Here is an 18,639-nt window from a genome sequence, read left to right as displayed (position 1 = left end):
AGTTACTTACAAGAAAACAATCCAGATATACTTTAAACTTCTACACTGAAAGTATAAAAAATATTGAAATATATAAAAATGAACATTGCCATACTTTAATAATACCAAAATTAGCATAAAAGCAACAAAACAAATGGCTGTACTGATCCAAGCATTCAAATACATTGGAATTCCACCAAAGTGGGAAATAGTTTCAGTAATGGAGAATTCAGTAATGGAGAAGCAGAAAAAGAGAAGCGGTACAATGGCAAACAATAAATACACACACAATTAATAAAAAGATTCCAGGATTAAAGAAACATCACCTCCACGTGACTTATCTCCAGGAAGTTCAGTGTATAATTTGAAAACAAATAACCCAAACTAGAAAGAATATAAGGCTTTACTTTTTAGACTGCAAAAACGAAGTACTTTTCACTTTTGAATGGTTTTTAATAATGAATCATGGAATTCTATCAGCCTCTTCTATGCCCACATTAAAATGCTAATGACCTCATTTCTGTGCAGGCTCTTGTTGCTCAGTAGTGATACAGACCTGCCCATGTGGAACATAAGCAGTCAATGCAACGGGACTTTGAGCCCACCACCCTCAACCCCTTCTCATCCCCATCTCCCCTCAGCACTGCCTTCCTCAAATTCCTCTGTCTCCAGCTTCTCTGAAAATAACCTGCAGAACTATGTTTAACAAATGGTATTTTAAAGGAACACTTATGGATGTGGATGAAAAATGTTAAGTGTGCTGAATCACCTTGCTAGCAACTCACATTTTTATGTTATATTTTACAATTGAACTACCATTTTATATATATATATATATATATGTATGGGTGTGTGTATATATATATGTATGTATCTATATCTATGAAGATATATTTATTACCCCTTACATACAGCACCTTGTACCTCATGCACCGAAGTTTTACTCAGTTTAATTATTTGCCAAGAGGTTCCTGTGGCATTATACATCCAGCTACACGAACTGTGCCCAGAACATCCATCTCCCATCTTCCCTCATGGAACCAACCAGAATACAAATAGAGAAAGAGTAATTGTTTTCAGAGACCTTCTTGATTTTAAAATAACACCAAAATGGTTATTATAAAAACTTGTCATTCTGTCAGGGAGTGCTGACTCTAAGCTTTAGAGGCATAAGAAGCCAATTGCTAATGGCTGATACCCAGCTAAATGTCTTATTCATCGCCACTGCACATCCTGGGAAAGGGGGGAGAAGCCACACAATTACTGTCCTGAATTTCTCTTCATTGTCACACCTGTCAGGAGAACCACACCACCAAAGAAAAATGGTGGGAAGAGGGGGAAGGAAAGTCTGACCACAGTACACAACAGCAGAGGAAAATCCTCCTGCAGCACAGAAGCGGGAAAGCTTCTAGATACCCCATAATGTCTTTCTTTGAAGGCTTTCTTGAAACTTTAAGCCTCAATAATTCCAGGGCATTCACTTCTAAAAATTAATTGTGTTGTAGCATTAAGCCAGTTTTCCAACTTTATTTTAATATTTTATTGGGTTTTTTAGTGTAAGAGGTTAACCAGGAGTTTATCTTTCCAGTCTGCTTCTATTCCATACAGCTCGAGCATGCTGTCTCTCCCCTACAGCCTGCCCTTATTTAACTCAAATTACACAGAGGCATTCATTGCTCCACTGCCATCATGGCTACAAAAGTATTTTATTGACTAGCCTCATCTTTTACTGCTAGTCTGTTAAAAATTCATTTTATTTCATTAAGATACAAGATCAGTCCCTGCAGCATGTCTTTTAAGTGAGTGGATTTCTATTTGATGCTACACTTCTTTGCACAGCACTTTAACCATCTAACAGCTGGAGTCACACAGAGGTAACATTTTATATGCATTTATGACCTCTCACGTGCATGGGCTTGTGTCTCAACAAAGACAGTACTAGACCTACAGCAGACACCAAAAAATAAGAAAAAAACCAACAAAACTCATATTTGCAAACAGGTAAATTAGAGAAGTCTTTCTACTTTTGATTCTCTATATTAAAGATAACTGTTTCTGTAATCTAGAAACCTGCAATACTTAATATAAGTGATTTAGAATATTTACCAAATTGATAAATGCCTACTGTTTATATAACTCCTCCTCTCTTTCTTTCCCATCAGAGGAAAAGCTTTTCTGTCTAGTAAATACTCTGCTGGGTTGAACCAAGCATCTAGTTCATTGTAATATGTCCAGCACTCCTCAGTCATGGATGATAAGGAAATAATTTAAGTGAATATTGATTTGCAGTAACACACCCCTTAATATTCTCCAACCACCACTGCACTTTTCACTTGTTCCTCAATATTAATAATCAAATGCCCTGGAGAAAAAGTTAATGTCATTTAAACCACATTACAACGTGACTTGGGAGTTAGGTCTTTAAGGGATGTATCTGAAAACCCATAGCTTCTCTGGATTTAAAAATAATATTTTCCTCCTTACAGTGTTCTGGATCTTTATTCCTTAATGTTTTTTAAGTATTTCAGATAATGTGGACAGATAGAGCTATATCAAATAAATAATCAATATAACAGCATAAAATCTTACTGTTCCAAACTAGCCAGAGAAAAGAAAGGGGGAGCTAGCTGCCTACAAAAACAAATGAAAGAGAATGTATGCTGCATTTAGCAGATTATAAAAACAGTTACAGACCAAAATAAAATTATACTCGCTACTTTCAGAAACTCTAATGTCTTTACATTTTGAGTGTTATTTATTTATTGACTATTAGTGGCATACAATGCCACAGGTTCTGTTGGAGTCTCCTGAATGCATGACTAAACTGAACTCAGATAAAAATCACAAAGAATTGCCCAGTTTTTAAAAAATTACATAAATAAAGAGTTGTCTATTATTTTTCCATATATGAAATCTTCTTCCTTTTATGTAACTCTGATTCAAGCTGTATTCCTCCAACAAGCAACATTCTCGACTTAATTGGGATCAACAAGGTGAATTATTAGTTAGCAGCATCAGAAGGTCTCGATGTCAAGATGACACATCTGATTTTGACCTTTCTCTCCAATTGAAAATATTCAGAAAAGATTTTTTTTACTTCCTATAGAATTAGGCAAAATTTATCTCCTAGGAATGTTGAATGGAAGTTTAACCAACCTCAGCAATGCACAAATAACAGTAAACAAAAAAGTAAGTCAGCTTCTATGTCTTCATTACAACTTAATTCTGATGAGATTAAGTTGTGCCTTCAGAATCCTTTCTGCTCTTAGATCTACTTCATATTTAAACTGGTCACACATAAAGAGTTGTCCCATTGAGCTGACAACAATGCCAACAAAACTTATTATGTAATTAAATCAGCAACAAAAAGTTATTTAGAGGTCTTGAAGTAAAAGGAGACAATAAAACTCACTTTTATATATATGCTCATGGCATTGCCAGCTTCTATCATATAAACCACTTAGGATTTCTTCTTCTGTCCTAGTAACCAGAGCCACAACTCACAACACTTTTCTTTAAAGCATTAATCATGTGACAGCTCTTTTCACATGCTACACCTTCCTTTACTCTTATTTGTTAGAAGCTCTTGTCTGCTTGTAAATTTTTTTTTTGTATGTTCCAGGTGACTTCAGCAGTGAGCTGACAATTCCTGAACATTTATACCCATCAGCTAACAGAGGCCTGACAAGCTATTTTTCCATGCCTACAGTTTACTTCCATACCTCAGGGAAGCCCTACTGTTACAATACAAAAATGAGACTCACCCTTTTTCCAGAAAAAAAACCCCAAAACTTTAGAACTAAAGTGCCTTAATGATTTTGTAGGAAAGGACTTCTTCGATAGCCCCAGCAGAAACCCAGGACCATGCAGTTGCAAAAACAAAACTCTAACCAAAACCTCAAAACACAGAGACACTAATGAGGATTAAAAGGAAATGGTAAGGAATACTAGTTATCATGGTAGATACTTCTATCTCATTGCAATGATGTATGAGATACTTCTATGTCATTACAGGGAACAAGCAAGATTTGTTACACCCCCCCCCACACTCCTTGTTTTATGGAACTATTTTTCCTGTGATGGGTGGGAGGCTTTTTGGGTGGAACAAAGAAAAGGAGAATTAAATTCCAAAAAATAAATGACAGCTTTGTGAGACACTCAGAGGTCAGACTGTCTTGCACAATTCAATATGGAGCTCACAAAAATCAACACTCTACATGAGATGTCAGTTATTGTGCCAGTCCTGAAGGAGAGATTTCACAGAAAGTAAGCTGAGGTAAGACCCAAGAGATCCTGAGAACTAAAGACAAAAACGTGCCCTGTTTCAGTGAGATCCAATAGAGGAATGAAAAACATGTGGGAACTCACTTCAGACACGAATGTGACAACAATCAATATTTAGATTGAAGACAAGACTGCCCTTACTAATCTGTTACAGTGAAGGCAAAAGATGATGATACACAGCTCAAGAATTTAAGTAGCATGAAAGGAAGTTGTACCAAGGTTATTATACCAGACAATGTTATGAAAAGATTTCAAATATAGTCTGGTTAAACAAGCTAGAGCAAAACATCAAATTGCCCAGAAGATAAACTGAAATGGCTTCTTGTTTGCACTGTCTAGGTAATTGTTCTTTAGTGAGCTTTGTCTTAAAAGTAACCAAAAATATAGATTAAAATCTTTATAAAAATTTTAAAAAGTTAATGCAAACACTTATATTTTAAAACTATCACAATTAATCAAAATCAACAGCAACCGCCTCATCTTTCACAGTGCCTGTTCATTTCAGCCCTAACTTTTAAACCAGTGGAAACCTCTACAATTCCTGTTCTGCTGTTATTGAAGGTTATTTCTTCATGTTTTCACCAGATGAGTAAGACAGCCCATGAGATACAGATTTTTTTAAAATAAGGATTTCTTGGAACAGGAAGTATGCAAAAAAAAACAACCCAGAAATAAATTAAAACAAAACAAAAGACCTGCTGCCGGTTAAGCAGTATGAATGATAGGGGTGGAAAAGGCAACTTCAAGGGTTCAGTACCACACCAACAAAATCTCCTGTCGGTATGTTGATGCAGCCTAAGTGAATAATCTGAATGAGTCTCAGAATTCATTGTTCTGGGTTCCCACCAAGTCAATGAAACTTTATGTGCATTGCTAACTCAGATACAAGCTGAAGAAAGAAAAACACATATGCAGGCATAACCCCAGAGATCTGGAAATAACAATTATTGATTGCCCTCCTGAAAACAACAGAATTATGTTGGATAATTTTGTACAGATATATACCAATTTTATCTTGATGATCTGCATCAAGAAATGTTAGTGTCTCGGTAGACATTTGGAACACAGAAGCCTGAGTCACTAGCTAGACAGTCTGAGAACAAAATAAGAGGAAAGAATATTAAGAAATATTATGCTTGTGAGAAAAAGCTGATTTGATTTTAACATATGCTGTTACTTCAATGACTATCAGAGATTAAACTCAAATGAAGGTGCATAACGAAGAGAGGTAGAAAGGAGCAGGTGCAGGAGTAGAACTCCAGAACAATCTTTCACACATCCAGCATAAAGGGAGAGAAGGGGGGGGAAGAGGTACAGCTATTGAGTAAAGGAGGAGAGAACTGCCTGAAATAACAGCGCATTGTTTCCTGAACTGTCTTAAATGAGAAAGTGCTTCGAAGATTTCCAATCAAACATCCACTTTGGGCCAAGTCTTGATCCCTTCCTTACAAGCAGCCTACACTGCAATGATGATCACCAAACCACAGAATGGGAACTCTGGAGTCCAAAGAGTTACTACTAATTATATGAAATTGAATCCCCTGTCACGGCAAGCCAGTGTTAAGAGTACCTGTGTATTTTACTTTGAAGCACAGTTTAAGGGGCACAGAATGATGCTGACAGACACATACCAATGTCTTTATAGCAAATTTCAAGTTCTCAAGACTGCAAAGAGATTAACTGGGGAGCAAGCTATTGCATAACACTAAAGACAAAAAAATAAAAACATCATCATAGTGTAATAAAACATCAAATCTGTAATAGATACCTAACTACAATTTGACTTTTAAAATATTCAATCAATATCTAGAATTGACCAAAAAAAACTGCATTGTACTGATTCATAATTAATTGGCTCAAATTTGTCTCTGTTCATTTACAGAGCCACCTCAAACATGAGGAAGAAAACACAAACAACAAACAAAAAATATTTGATAGGTGACTGCCACTGAGACCCATGCCTCTGACAAAATAATACCAATCTTCTAAAGAGTACAAGATTGTGTATCTGTGGCCAAAGGATAAATCAATAAACTTGGTATTATCTGATTAACACACACTTGATCAAATAAAATTAAAAACCGAATGCACAGCAAACTGATTTATGCACATCTAAATGAAAAAGTAAATGCCTGGCATCTAAACATGAGCATTGATTATATGGGTGGACCAGGATTTTGATACTGCACACGGCTTTTAGTCAAAAGATTCAGAGGTTTAATTTTCATTAGAGCTGGAGTGCAGATTTTGTGCACGCCAAATTGGTAAGATTTACAGTGTCCTGAAGCAATTGTGCCCAACTGACATGGATTTAAAAGTAATTAAAACATAAATATTTTGGCAATGTGGACACAGTAAAAGTATATATTTTGATATCTCAAAACAAGCATAACTGTAGATGTACTTTTTTTCTGTAAACTGGAAACTGCATTGTTGCAAACTCAATCATTGATATTTTTTCTCTAGGGATTAATTCATGCTAAAAAGTAAAAGAATTGTCGCCTTTTAGCACAGCAGCAGTGATGCACATGAACTGAACAAAACCACAGGAGGCTGGTTAGGAATGATTTTCCATACAATCATGAAACCATTTAGATCATCAAGCTGCCCAGCTCAGAAGCAACGCACATCACCCCATGCAACTGGAAGTAAAAGTTTTGCACCTTATGAAGAGCTCCTACTGCAGTACAAGGAAATATATACTGATTTTCATATATTTAAGTGACAATTTTCCACTGATAAATAACTTTTTCTTACACTGTTAGTAGTACTGGTTATTTATCACATATAAAAGCAAGATTCTGTCCTGAATTCTCATTTTAATTCAAGAAAGAATAATTTGAATTCTACTGGAAAAGAAAAAAAGAGAAGGAAATAGTCAGACATGCTTCAAAAGTCCCTTTGCTCCAAATAAACTCAGTCCAGAAGGGAAGAATACCTTGCTTAACAGTCCAAATGATTAAGTAAGCACATGCCTATGCAAAACAAATTCACTCCTTATCCAGTCTGATTTATGCCAGAAAATAATCAGGCTCATAAGGTCCCTAGCAAGCTTTTAAAAAGGAGCTAAAATTTGTGTATATACTCCTGTATGCAGAAACTTCTAGTTTGCCAAGAATGCCAAAAGTAGAAATGCTGAGATAATACCACTAAATTCTGAAGAGCCCTGTCTCGAAAAGTAGCACTATAAGATGACCTGCTGTATCTGTCTTGAGCTTCAGACCATTTGTTGTGTTTTGAGTGAAGGAATCCGAAATTCAGAAAAAAAATTATTTCTCTACACCTTAGTTTCATCACACAACTTTCTTTTTTGCTGTTCCTTCATGATCTCATCAGGACTCACTAATATTGATACTTCAAACAGCTGAGTCATTGATAACACATCTAAAGAGCACCACACGGTTCCACTTTGTAAGCATGACATGTTCTTATAAACTGCACTTTCTTAAGATACTTTTTCTGCTGTGTCTACAAAGTGGTAGCAATCAAAGTTTCTTTAGTCTACCCAAGAGCAAGGGTACCATTTAACAACCAAAAAGACAACCATCAAAATAACAAAAAAATCCTCAAACAAACAATTAAAATGAACAAAACACCAAACTGAAAAAAAAAAATAATGCTGTGTTCTGAATTCCATGAATGATCAGAATAATGTCAAAAGAGGGATAATAAGATCCTTGTAGACTGGTGCTTTAGAAGTTTAAGTAACTTTTTTGTACGTTTACATGTAAAAATATGCAGAGGGTAAAAATTTCTTAATAAAAATTGAACTCTTCTCACAATCTGACTATTTGGATGCTCTTTAATGTCACATATGCACAGGCATTCTGCAAAAAATACATTCTTCCCAATCATATTAATCAGCTTTTAATAAAACTATCTTATGCAATTACAATTTTTAAAAGGCTCATGAAGTCCTTTCTATGTATTTCACATTAACGAAAGAGAGTGGCTCAGCGAGTCCGGCTGGCAGGACAACTGTGACAAGGACATGTGGGATTACAGAGCTTGGCAAAACTGCATCTGCAACATGCAGGGATTAGGAAGGAAGGAGATAATCCACTGGAGGATAGTTACTGACTGCACACATTTGAGCAGATAGGGGAGGCAGTAATTTCACTTGTGACTTGACCAGTAGGCAGGAAGGTACCAAGGCTTGTCTTTGATCCCCAGACCGATACATGAGCTTGCTCTGTGCCACACACCATGACTCCAGAACAAAACAGGCAATTCCACCTTCTAAAATACATTCCACTGCAAGAACTCTGTCCACAATGCATCACTGCCACATTTAGTTACTACATTACCCACTTATTCTTATCTAAATCTGGCTCTTTGGTGCTTTTTTGTGCCAAAACTTATGCTGCTCCCTAAAGCTACTGAATTGGCATAGTGACATCTAATTTAAAGGGGAGACAAGATGAAGTCTAAAAAATCCCAGCATTTCTAACAATACAAATTACATTTCAAAACAGTTACATATAATGTATATATAACAAAATAAAAATATCAGAATGAGGGATGAAACTGTATTTCACTAACACAAGAGCAAACAAATTACATCAGAATTATTCAAAACCCAGAGTTGCAGACCAAAAAGCTCCAGAATTAGACAGGCACATCAAATAAATCTAACACAGCAAAATAACTGCAAGGTAACTCAGCTCTGAAGTAACACCAACAGGTGTATAAATGAGACACACCGTATTTGGAATTGTGAACTAGGACAAATGCAACCTTATTGATAGGGTTTTTTTTGGAGGGGAAGAGATGCAATGTCCACTGCCATTCAGTTTGAAAAATGCAAAAAGAGTAAAGTTAAGAAAAGAAGAAAAACAAAACTAAAGCAGTAAAACCTTATCAGTAAAAACTAAATAAAAACATAGCAGGTAAAATTCTTTTACTCCTTGAATTACAACAAGAAAGGAAATTAGTCTCAGATACTTTTCTTGGCTGAAGATGTTGGGAAAAGTTCAAGATCTGTAGCTGTCAAAAACCTCCTCCACTCTCTTAAAATCAACTTGTACTTTTTTCTCTTCCTTCCAGAGGGGCTGAGGTTTTGTGTTCTTACTCTTGATAGAGCTGATTTCCAACCTCCAATCTATACCATTCTACCATTTACTCCTGTAAATCCAGTTTTGCCGAAGGGCTAGAACTGCAGGTACTTAGAGCAAACACCCACATCATGGAGCTGCCCTGGCTTTTATTGCACAAATATTCCCTAGCTTTCTATATGAAGGGAACTGGCTTGGTAGACCAGTGGCAGCAGAGAATGTCACTGAACCTGACTTCAGCAAGGCCTGCAGTGTTCCAGCATCCTTTGAGCAGACTGGAAACATATGGACAAGTAGACAATAAGCTTGGAAAAAAACACCAGATTGGAAAGGCTGCGGTGAGTGATACAGAGTCCAGCTGGCAGCTGGTTACTGGGGGTATCCCCCAATTGCTGACCTTGGGAGAAAGAGTTCAATACCTTTATTAACCCAAATACACTTTCAACAAGTCTGCAGATGACATTAAATTGGATTTGTTCACTCTTAAGGTATGACAACTAAAGGGAGAAATTCTACTGCTTTGTTCAATTAGCTAATAAAAAGATAGATAACTAAGATGCACCAGGCTCCTTTCAGAGAAGCACAGTGATAGGCCACAAGGTAATAGACAAAGTTTCAGTAAGTAAAATCCCAAATAGATGACAGGAGGGAAAAAAAAACAAAACACCACAACAGTCATCAAACATCAAAACAGACACTCAGAGAAGCTGTGTATCCTTGAGTATTCTGGAGTACTGATGGAAGAAAGCTATAGGAGTGCCACATTCTCAATATTTCTATCCTCTATAGAGGACAAGCTAATTAATACAAGTTAAGAAAACTACTGAGAATCACAGAATATAAATACTAGTAAGTTAAAGAGCTAAGTAAGGAATACTTCACAGTGTATTTGCCTTCTTGTTTCCTTTTAAAACAGAGCTATAAAACATTGTTGAAACATCAAGCTTGTTCCAGAATTTGTCTGGTAAAGGTCTTAGTAACATGTGACAGCACAGTCCTACAACATTCATCTGCTCTAAAAAGCAGATGCAAGCAATGACTGCTTTTGGTTGCTGTGCTGTGTGGCATGTACTATGAATTCATGTGGTTTTCTGCCTTCTTTGTGAACTATGTACTGGAGAACCTCTATTGTATTTGCTCCCTGAGTTGTGAGGCGAGAAGACATTTACAATACTTCTGCTATGTAATCTTCCCTCAGCGAGGAGAATACCTTATTTCAATATCCAAATGTCAAAGTAAGTAAAAGAAACAGCACAGGATTATTATCTCCATGCTATAGTTGGAGCAGCAGAAAATTGACAGTTAAATGGCTTTCTCAAAGTCAGAACAAGTAGATGAATAAAACACAAGAAATTAATACAAAAATTTCCAACTTCCAATTTTTGTTTTGTCAGCAAGAGAGATAAGCAACACCTCATCCCTGTGGTGCCCAGTGACAGGACCTAAGGGAATGGCCTGAAGCTGTGTCAGGGCAGGTTTAGGCTGGATATTAGAAAAAGATTTTTTACCCAGAGGATGGCTGGGCACTGGAACAGGCTTCCCCAGGGAAGTGGTCACAGCACCAGCCTGACAGTGCTCAAATGTTTGTAAAATGCTCAGGCACATGGTGTGATTCTTGGAGATGGTGCTATGCAGGGCCAGGAGCTGGACTCTGATGCTTGTGGGTCCCTCCCAACAGAGAATATTTTATAATTATGTGATTTGCCAATAACAGAGGAAATAAATATGCACATACAATGTGCTTGTCCTGCTGAACAATATATTTTTTTTTTTTTCAGTAGCTTCTAGACATTTATGGTCTCATATAGCTTGGGGCAGTAGGATGTAATGAAAAAATAAAAATTCTTTAAGAATGCATTGTTTCACACTAAATTTGACTCCTTGCTGTCACTGTGCTATTTCTTTTCCTTTTCTAGATTCATCATCCCCTCATCCCAATACAATAAAAAGTTTTCCTGACTCCTAAATAGAAGATGACATGAGCACCTACGTCACTTACAGAAAGAAGTCAACAAACACTTTTTGAGCTTTAGAAAACCTCTTCCTACATTTTAAAACAATACCTGAAATGCTTCTGCAACATTTAGCCAAACTCAGTCATGACTTCTTTGCATTTACTGAAGTAGGGGTAATTTTAATTTTACATGTCTGCAGCCCTAGACTGCAGATCTGGCCAATGAGTCACCGCCTCCTTTCCAAACCCAACTGCGGTTTTCCAGGCCAGACAAAATGGTCAAGGTTCCTTTGGCCAGCAAAATAACTAAAAAATATTAGCTCTTCCAAAGTAGTAACAGACTGACTTTGCACCAAATTATCAGCTGATGCTTTCAATTGGCAAGCTACAGTTCTGAGACTCTTGTCCCTTCTAAGGCTCAAACATCAAGGAACAGAAGGAAAAGACAAAGGCGCTTCCAAAGCAGTTCATGGGACAACCTGGCCCAACTCAGCTAAGATCAGTGACACCCTTTTGCAAGGCTGAAGCAGTCCAGCAGATGGGCTACCAGCACGCAATCCACCCAGTGGAACACACAGATAAATTGTATTTACTGTTTCTTACCTGATGTGCGTTGCTGGTAGGGACTCATACTGGCGAGAAAGGAAAAGCTCTCTGTGCTTCAATTGATGTTTCTGTTTATCAGTCAAATCAACCTCAATTGTAGTTTCAGACTCTTCTTCAACTTCTTCTGCAGAGAAGCAGAGCGTAGGTCGAAATTAACTCTGTTGCATAACATCATTGCAACCATTTCATTTGACATCCCCCCCACCCCTTAGCAACCTCCTTTAGTATTTCAAAGAAAAGATGACTTTAACAAGACTACAGTTTATGTAACTTGACAGAATGTTAAGTATTTTGAATTATACACTTCTTCAACCCTTTAAAAAATCATGCTCCTCTCCTCTGTACTACGCATTGATGTCTTTCACACAGTTTAAGAACAATCCTGTCAACATTACTCATTCTTTTTTCATCTTCTTTCCTCTGTGTTTTTTTCTCTTGCTTGCTGACCCGTTTTGGGTTTGACTTTATCTTGCCAATATTACTACTACTAAAACTTCTCTAGAGAAGTCCTGGAGAAAAGCACACTCGCTTTCTGTGAACTGAAATTTACTAAACATAATTGCAGTCTAAGACTGCAAAATCAGTCTAAGAAAACTGAAAAAGCCTAGTGTCTTCCATTACGTTAACCTTCTTAGATACTGACAACAAATGCAGTGTATTTTCATATTTAAATAAGATTAAAAGTTGTTTCTATTTTAAGCAGGGCAGGAAGAAATAAAAGCAGGCACTAGAAAGAGTCATATACAGAATTGAAGGGCAATGTTCCCAGTCACACAGTGGCAGGCTCTCCAAAAGAGCTATCCTGGGATCTTCATGGCTGAAATCTGCCTTCCTAGTGGATTTTTGGGACATGTGGAACTTGAATCTTTACGTTCTCTAGCTTGCCAAAAAGGGCAAAAAGTTTTTCTGAATAATGGATGCAAAAATACAGACCCTTTAACAACTTCTCTAAGATTTGGTAACTTTCTACCTCGTAAATTATCCATCATTGCAAAACCAAGTGTAGTTTACAAAATACTTCTCAGAAACTCAACAACAGAACCTCATCATGAGATAGTATTTCATGTAACTACCTACAACACAGGACCTCACCCGCTCTACTAATAATAACCATTTTTACAACCAACCTACAAACACTATTTCAAATTGAAGCCTGCCTGCATCCTCATAGCAACCACAGTTCTCTCCAAACGCAACACTACTACTTTTTTTAATCATGCCTGTGTGTAGTTCATTCCACTTCTAAAAGTTCTTTTCACAAAAGTGATATAACAACATACCCTGATATAACCAACTTCTTCAAACCAAATTCCACTTTAAGTCTATCTTGCTGTAGACACCCCCATCCCCTTCCCTGTTTTGGCATGTTTTGTGGAGAAAGAGCAAGAAAACAAAACATGGAAACAAGAATTTCACCCATCTCACCCGACAACCCAGAGCCTCACCTGACATGTACAGGTTCAAGTCATAACTCAATTCAGAATTATTTTGGCATCTATAATACTGACAGGGAACAAATCTTAAAAAGAAATCTATGCCAAGGCGAATTTTTTTTTTAATTAGGCAAGTAATTAATTTAAAAATTAGAAATTCCTGTTAAAAGGTTTATGTATGTGCTAGTTTTGACAGGGATAGAGTTAATTTTCTTCACAGTGGCTAGTTTAGGGCTGTGTTTTGGATTTATGCAAGGAACAGTGCTGATAACACAGGGATGTTTTTGTTATTGCTGAGCAGAGCTTACCCAGAGCCAAGACATTTTCTATTCCCCGTAACACCCCATCAGTGAGGAGGCTGTGGGAGCAGAAGGGGCTGGGAGGGGACACAACCAGGACAGCTGACCCCAACTGACCAAAGGGACACCACATGGCATCATGATCAGCATATAGAGCTGGGGGACAGAAGAGGGAAGTGAGGACATTTAGAGTGATGATGTTTTGTCTTCCCGAAGCACCGCTGTGTGGAACAGACCCCGCCTGTCCTGGGGATGGATGAACACCAGCCTGCCCATGGGACGCAGTGAATTAATTCCTTATTTTGCTTTGTTTATTAATTCCAATTCTCCCCCCCATCCCACCTGGGGTAGTGAGCCAACAGCTATGTGGCTGTTCTGTTGCTGGCTGGGGTTATACCACACCAATGTTTCCAGCAATTAATTTCTACAACTGTTTATTACAATAAGTGACCATTACAAGCTACATTTTGATTGTTAGGTTCGAACATTAGTATTTCTTCTAGATACCTTGCGTTTGGGGCTTTTTTCCTAACTTAGGCAACGAAACACAAGTTTGGTCAACATACCAAAAACATCTGACTGCAGATAAGGCATGAAACGCAGGACAGTATGGGCCACTTTGAAGTTGTTACAGGAAGCCAGAGATTATATTAGTTGAAAATGGCTGTAGACACCTATGCTCATCTCATTATCTTCCTCAAGTAAGAATTTAAATTTAAAAATTAAGAAGAAAACCCACCACCTTTAAGCAAACTTATTTCACTAATCTTAGATAAGACATGAAATTGTTGATCCAAGAGCCTGAAGCTGAAACCAAATGTCTCTTAGATCCATCTCTTAAAACACTCTGAACCTAAACATGAAAAAATGTAATTTTTTCTGTTGTATTTTTAGAATTAAAACAGATGTTTTACACAGCATAATCTGACAAGCTCAGTAAGAAGTAGAACAAACCATGGCCAGACACAGAACAGTTCCATCCACTCAACACAATTTACCATCAGGAAAATTTTAATTTTCTGCTTCAGCATTAAAATATAAAACCAATGTTAACCACAGAATTTAGTAAAACAAGTGATAGCTTGTCCCAGCAATCACACAAACCTGTACCAGGAAAGGAAAGTGGACAGCATAAAGAAGGGAGGAAGCTAAATTTGCTTGATGGCAACACAAAGAATTCTGTATCTGAAGAAACCTCCAGAGAGCTGCTTCTGAAGCAGGTTTTTGCAATGATCAGGCCTTAATACCCATTAGAAGGAAAGTGGTAACAACCTTGCAGAACTTTAAGAGATATCTTCATGTCTTGACTTGATTGAATTTCACATGTGAATTTCATTTGCCACACAAGGAGATATTATTTCTATGAAAAGGAGTGAAATAGAAGGTACCTACAGGAAATCATCAAGTAGCACCAAGCTAAGCACTCAGGAAAAGAAGAAAAGCAATAACTCAGAGTGAGCAAATACTTTTATGCGGGATTATGGTGATGATATACACAGACCTCATTGTTCCATGATTAGAGAGACCAAAAAAAAAATCTATTTAAAACTGCTCAGCTAAATATAATTTTGAAACTTTTAGGTATGACTCCAAAAAATGAATACTTCATACATACAATCATGGGTTGAAATTACACACTCCCCCTTAGGCCTTGGGCAAAATGTAAGGCAATGCTGTTTTGTAGTACCTTTCCTGGTTTACAAAAAATATTTCCTTATTTAAAAGAAAAATCCTGGTGAGCAAAAGCAGGCATCTCCTGTGAGCTTCTAAAACTTGTGGTCTATTTATTATATGTGGGTTTTCTAATCACCAGTGGTAAATAATCATCGTGATCCTGAAAACTAGAGTGATCTGGTGATTCTTTCAGGGAGAGAGCTGCAACTTTCCCTTTACCATCTGATGTAAATGAGACTTAACTGCGACTCAGTTAAGCAATGGATACTGGAAGGAAACTGTAACCCTCACCCATTTTACATATGCACTACCACTTTTAAACATGATGAACATGTTTTAAAAATAATAAATAAATCTTTTTTTCCTCTTCCATTTAATTTGTGGGATTTGCTGTTAGAAAATGATGGTGTTAGTGAGCCTGAGAAGAAGAGAAAACTGTCCATGCCGCCTAAACTTTGTGTACAGTATCTTTGTTTATAGTTGTGTGATGAGTCAAGCTTGCTATGAGGAAGAATCGCTTGTTTCTGCAAATAAAATGAAAATAAACTGAGGGCAAGTCCCTAGAAATGCAATACTCCTATTTAATAAAAAATTATTTTAAAATAACTTTTTAAAAGTCCTGAAAGACATTTAAAGGTTTAAATGCAGCTCCAACAACTGTACTGTTAATCATCAGCTAGCAAAACAAGGTCAATTCCTCACATACTCTACTCTTCCTCAACTAAATCAAAACAACCTCCCATGCGCTCCCCTTCTGTACTGCAACAGAGTTAGAGAGATTAGTTTAAACATTGAAGACTATCTTCAGGGAGGAGCAGTAAATAGAAAGGAGAAAGTTCTCCCTCTATTGCCACCAAAATGCTGACAGCATTCTTTCCAGCTAGAGTTGGAATCTGGAAATTCAACCAAAAAATCATGGCAAGAGAGTAATTCAGGCTGTAAGGGGCCTCAGGAGGTCCCCCGAAGAAACTATACTTCCAAATGGGCTCAGCTGTGAGGTCAGTCCCCGGTACTCAGTAACTGAAAATCTCTGAGGACAAAAGACCACATAACCTCTCCATCACCCAGTAATGGAGAAAAGCTTCTACATGTATCTAATCTGAATCACTCCCATTTCAAATTTAGTTACTGTTGAGAGTCCAACTCCACCTTCTGCTCTATAACCCCCACAGGCACTGGGAGTCCACCCCTTCTCAAAACTAAGAAAGGTCAATTCCAGCTGCCTCTCCTAGAAGGGCAAGTGGCCATCATGATGGTTTTTGCTGAATTCGTTCCAATTTATCAGCAACATTCCTTTATCAGGAACCTAAAACTGGATGCAATGTAATTTGATGTAATGCAATGGGTGCTAAATAATCAGGGAGGATAATTTCTTGCCTTCATCTACTGGCTTTGTGCCTGGTGATACAGCCCAGGATGCTCTTGACCAACTCTGTTCCGTGTCAGGGAGCTGTTGTCTCCCGGCAGCCTCAGGGTCTTTCCTGCAGAGCTGCTCCCCCAAGCCCCTCTGTTCTCAGCTTATGCTCCTGCCAGGAGCAGTTCCTTCCCAGGTGCAAGACTTGGCATTTGTCCCTGCTGAACATCTTCATCTTCTTGACACAGCACTCCTCCTGCTTTCTAGGAATGCCTGCATACCAGCCCTTCCCCCAAGCCATGGCCTGGTCAGCCCCCCATTCTCGTGTCACCTGCAAACACGGTAAGAGTGCACCACATTGCCTGCTCCAGTCACTGCTAAAGACAGCTCCCCACGGAGAGTCCCACAAGGCTCCACACACTGTCTGGATGCTTAACCACCACCCTCTGATTAAGACCATGCAATTAGCTTTTTATTCACCTAGCTATCCCTTAATCCAGGCCAATTGCAATTGCTTGGACTGCTGGGCCTGCAAAGAAAAAAAAGTAAAGAAAAAGAGAAAGAGAAAAAAGGAGGAGACTGGGAAGACAAAATGGGAAAAAGCAAGACTCCTTTCAACAGCAGCACAGACCAACACTGGATAAAAACAGCAGAGTACCCAAACCTACAGCGAAGGTTTGGTTAGGAAGGTTAGGAAGAACCTAAACTTCCTACCTTAATTGCTTCTACTGTTGGAACCACACCTCAGCTTAGCTGCATCTGCCTTAAGCAAGCTTAGATGGAGAGATTCAAATCACCACCACCATATGTGGAGTTACAGCCAATTTCACTGTTTGTTAAAATACTTTTAAAATTGTATTAGATCAGTATGAGATCAGAATTTCAAGTTCAAAGAAAGCCTCACTTTCAGAAAACTTTCCAAACTTTCTTCCTTTCCTGTATACGTTTTTCTTCAACACTCAGCCTAAAAAATATGCACATTCCAGGCATCAACAATGTATTTTCAAACCTACAGATAAAAAGCTGAGCAAGCTTACCACACACATCCAAGGAAAGGTGGCTGTGCATAAGTCTCTTTAAACTTAGATGGTTGTGGCAAAAACTTCAAATGCACATTTGGCAGTTAGATGCTACAGCAGTAGCAATTATAAATAGAGATTTTGGGGGAGAGAGAGTAAATCTAATTACTGCCAAATTTCATACAAAAGAAAAACAGTAAGTCCAACAATCTGAACAGCTTTATTCAGACTGTGAATGAAAAGCTGTCTTAGGGTAGCAATTGGCCAATTTGCTCATCTGCATGAGGCTTCTTGCCACATTTCATTTTTCTAACTTAGCTGTGATATTTAACCTCCTAAAGCTGTAGCAGGGCTGTTTAATCAACTTTGCAAGCTAGACTATGCATGGTTACACTTTCAATTTGAGTGAGGAAGAGTTTCCCAAAGCTGAATTAATTAGCCTTACTTATACCACGTCTGTTGCAATGTTCAGATGACTTACAATATCTAACATCAATTTGATATTTGCTGTTATTTTCAGATAGGATAAGAAATCCAAAGAACAGTTTGTACGTATTACAAGTCAATAGCATATTACAAGTAAATAGCATATTACATTGTTTACATTCATGCTATCTAAAGCATGAATCTGAGCAATTGTGCAGGTAGGAAAAAAACAAGTGATCACTTGTGTTTACAGGGAACAGGTCTACTTTTAATTCCTGCTGGATAGTATGGATATACATGTGGCCTCTAAGGGATTATCCAGTTTTCCTACACAATTATCCAGGTGATCCTCCCACACTGCCTCATCACTATTTATCTAAAGGAGGTCACAAAACAAAGAAATAACTACTGTGTAGCCATTAAGAACTAATATGCCACACCTACTGGCCAATAATAAAAATTATTTCCAAAATAATGCAAAATGGTTTTTTGGGTACTTCCAAGCAGCATGTTATGATAATAACAATTTCCAGGACAACAGTCAGTCATAAGCAATT

General features: G+C 37.6%; 1 protein-coding gene across 1 annotated transcript in view; it reads right to left on the bottom strand.

Moving 5' to 3' along the window:
- The window catches only part of MTA3 (metastasis associated 1 family member 3), a 128,480-nt gene that overhangs the window by 95,692 nt on the left and 14,149 nt on the right, over positions 1–18,639 (bottom strand). The window contains exon 3 of the mRNA XM_033513323.1: positions 11,875–12,001. Coding sequence (XP_033369214.1) covers positions 11,875–12,001 — 127 coding nt within the window. The remainder of the gene's footprint in view (positions 1–11,874; positions 12,002–18,639) is intronic.

The sequence above is a fragment of the Parus major genome, chromosome 3 (genome assembly GCF_001522545.3).
Source record: "Parus major isolate Abel chromosome 3, Parus_major1.1, whole genome shotgun sequence".
NCBI lineage: Eukaryota > Metazoa > Chordata > Aves > Passeriformes > Paridae > Parus > Parus major.
Note: the sequence above shows the minus strand (reverse complement) of the source record. Positions and strands in the feature narration are given on the sequence as shown.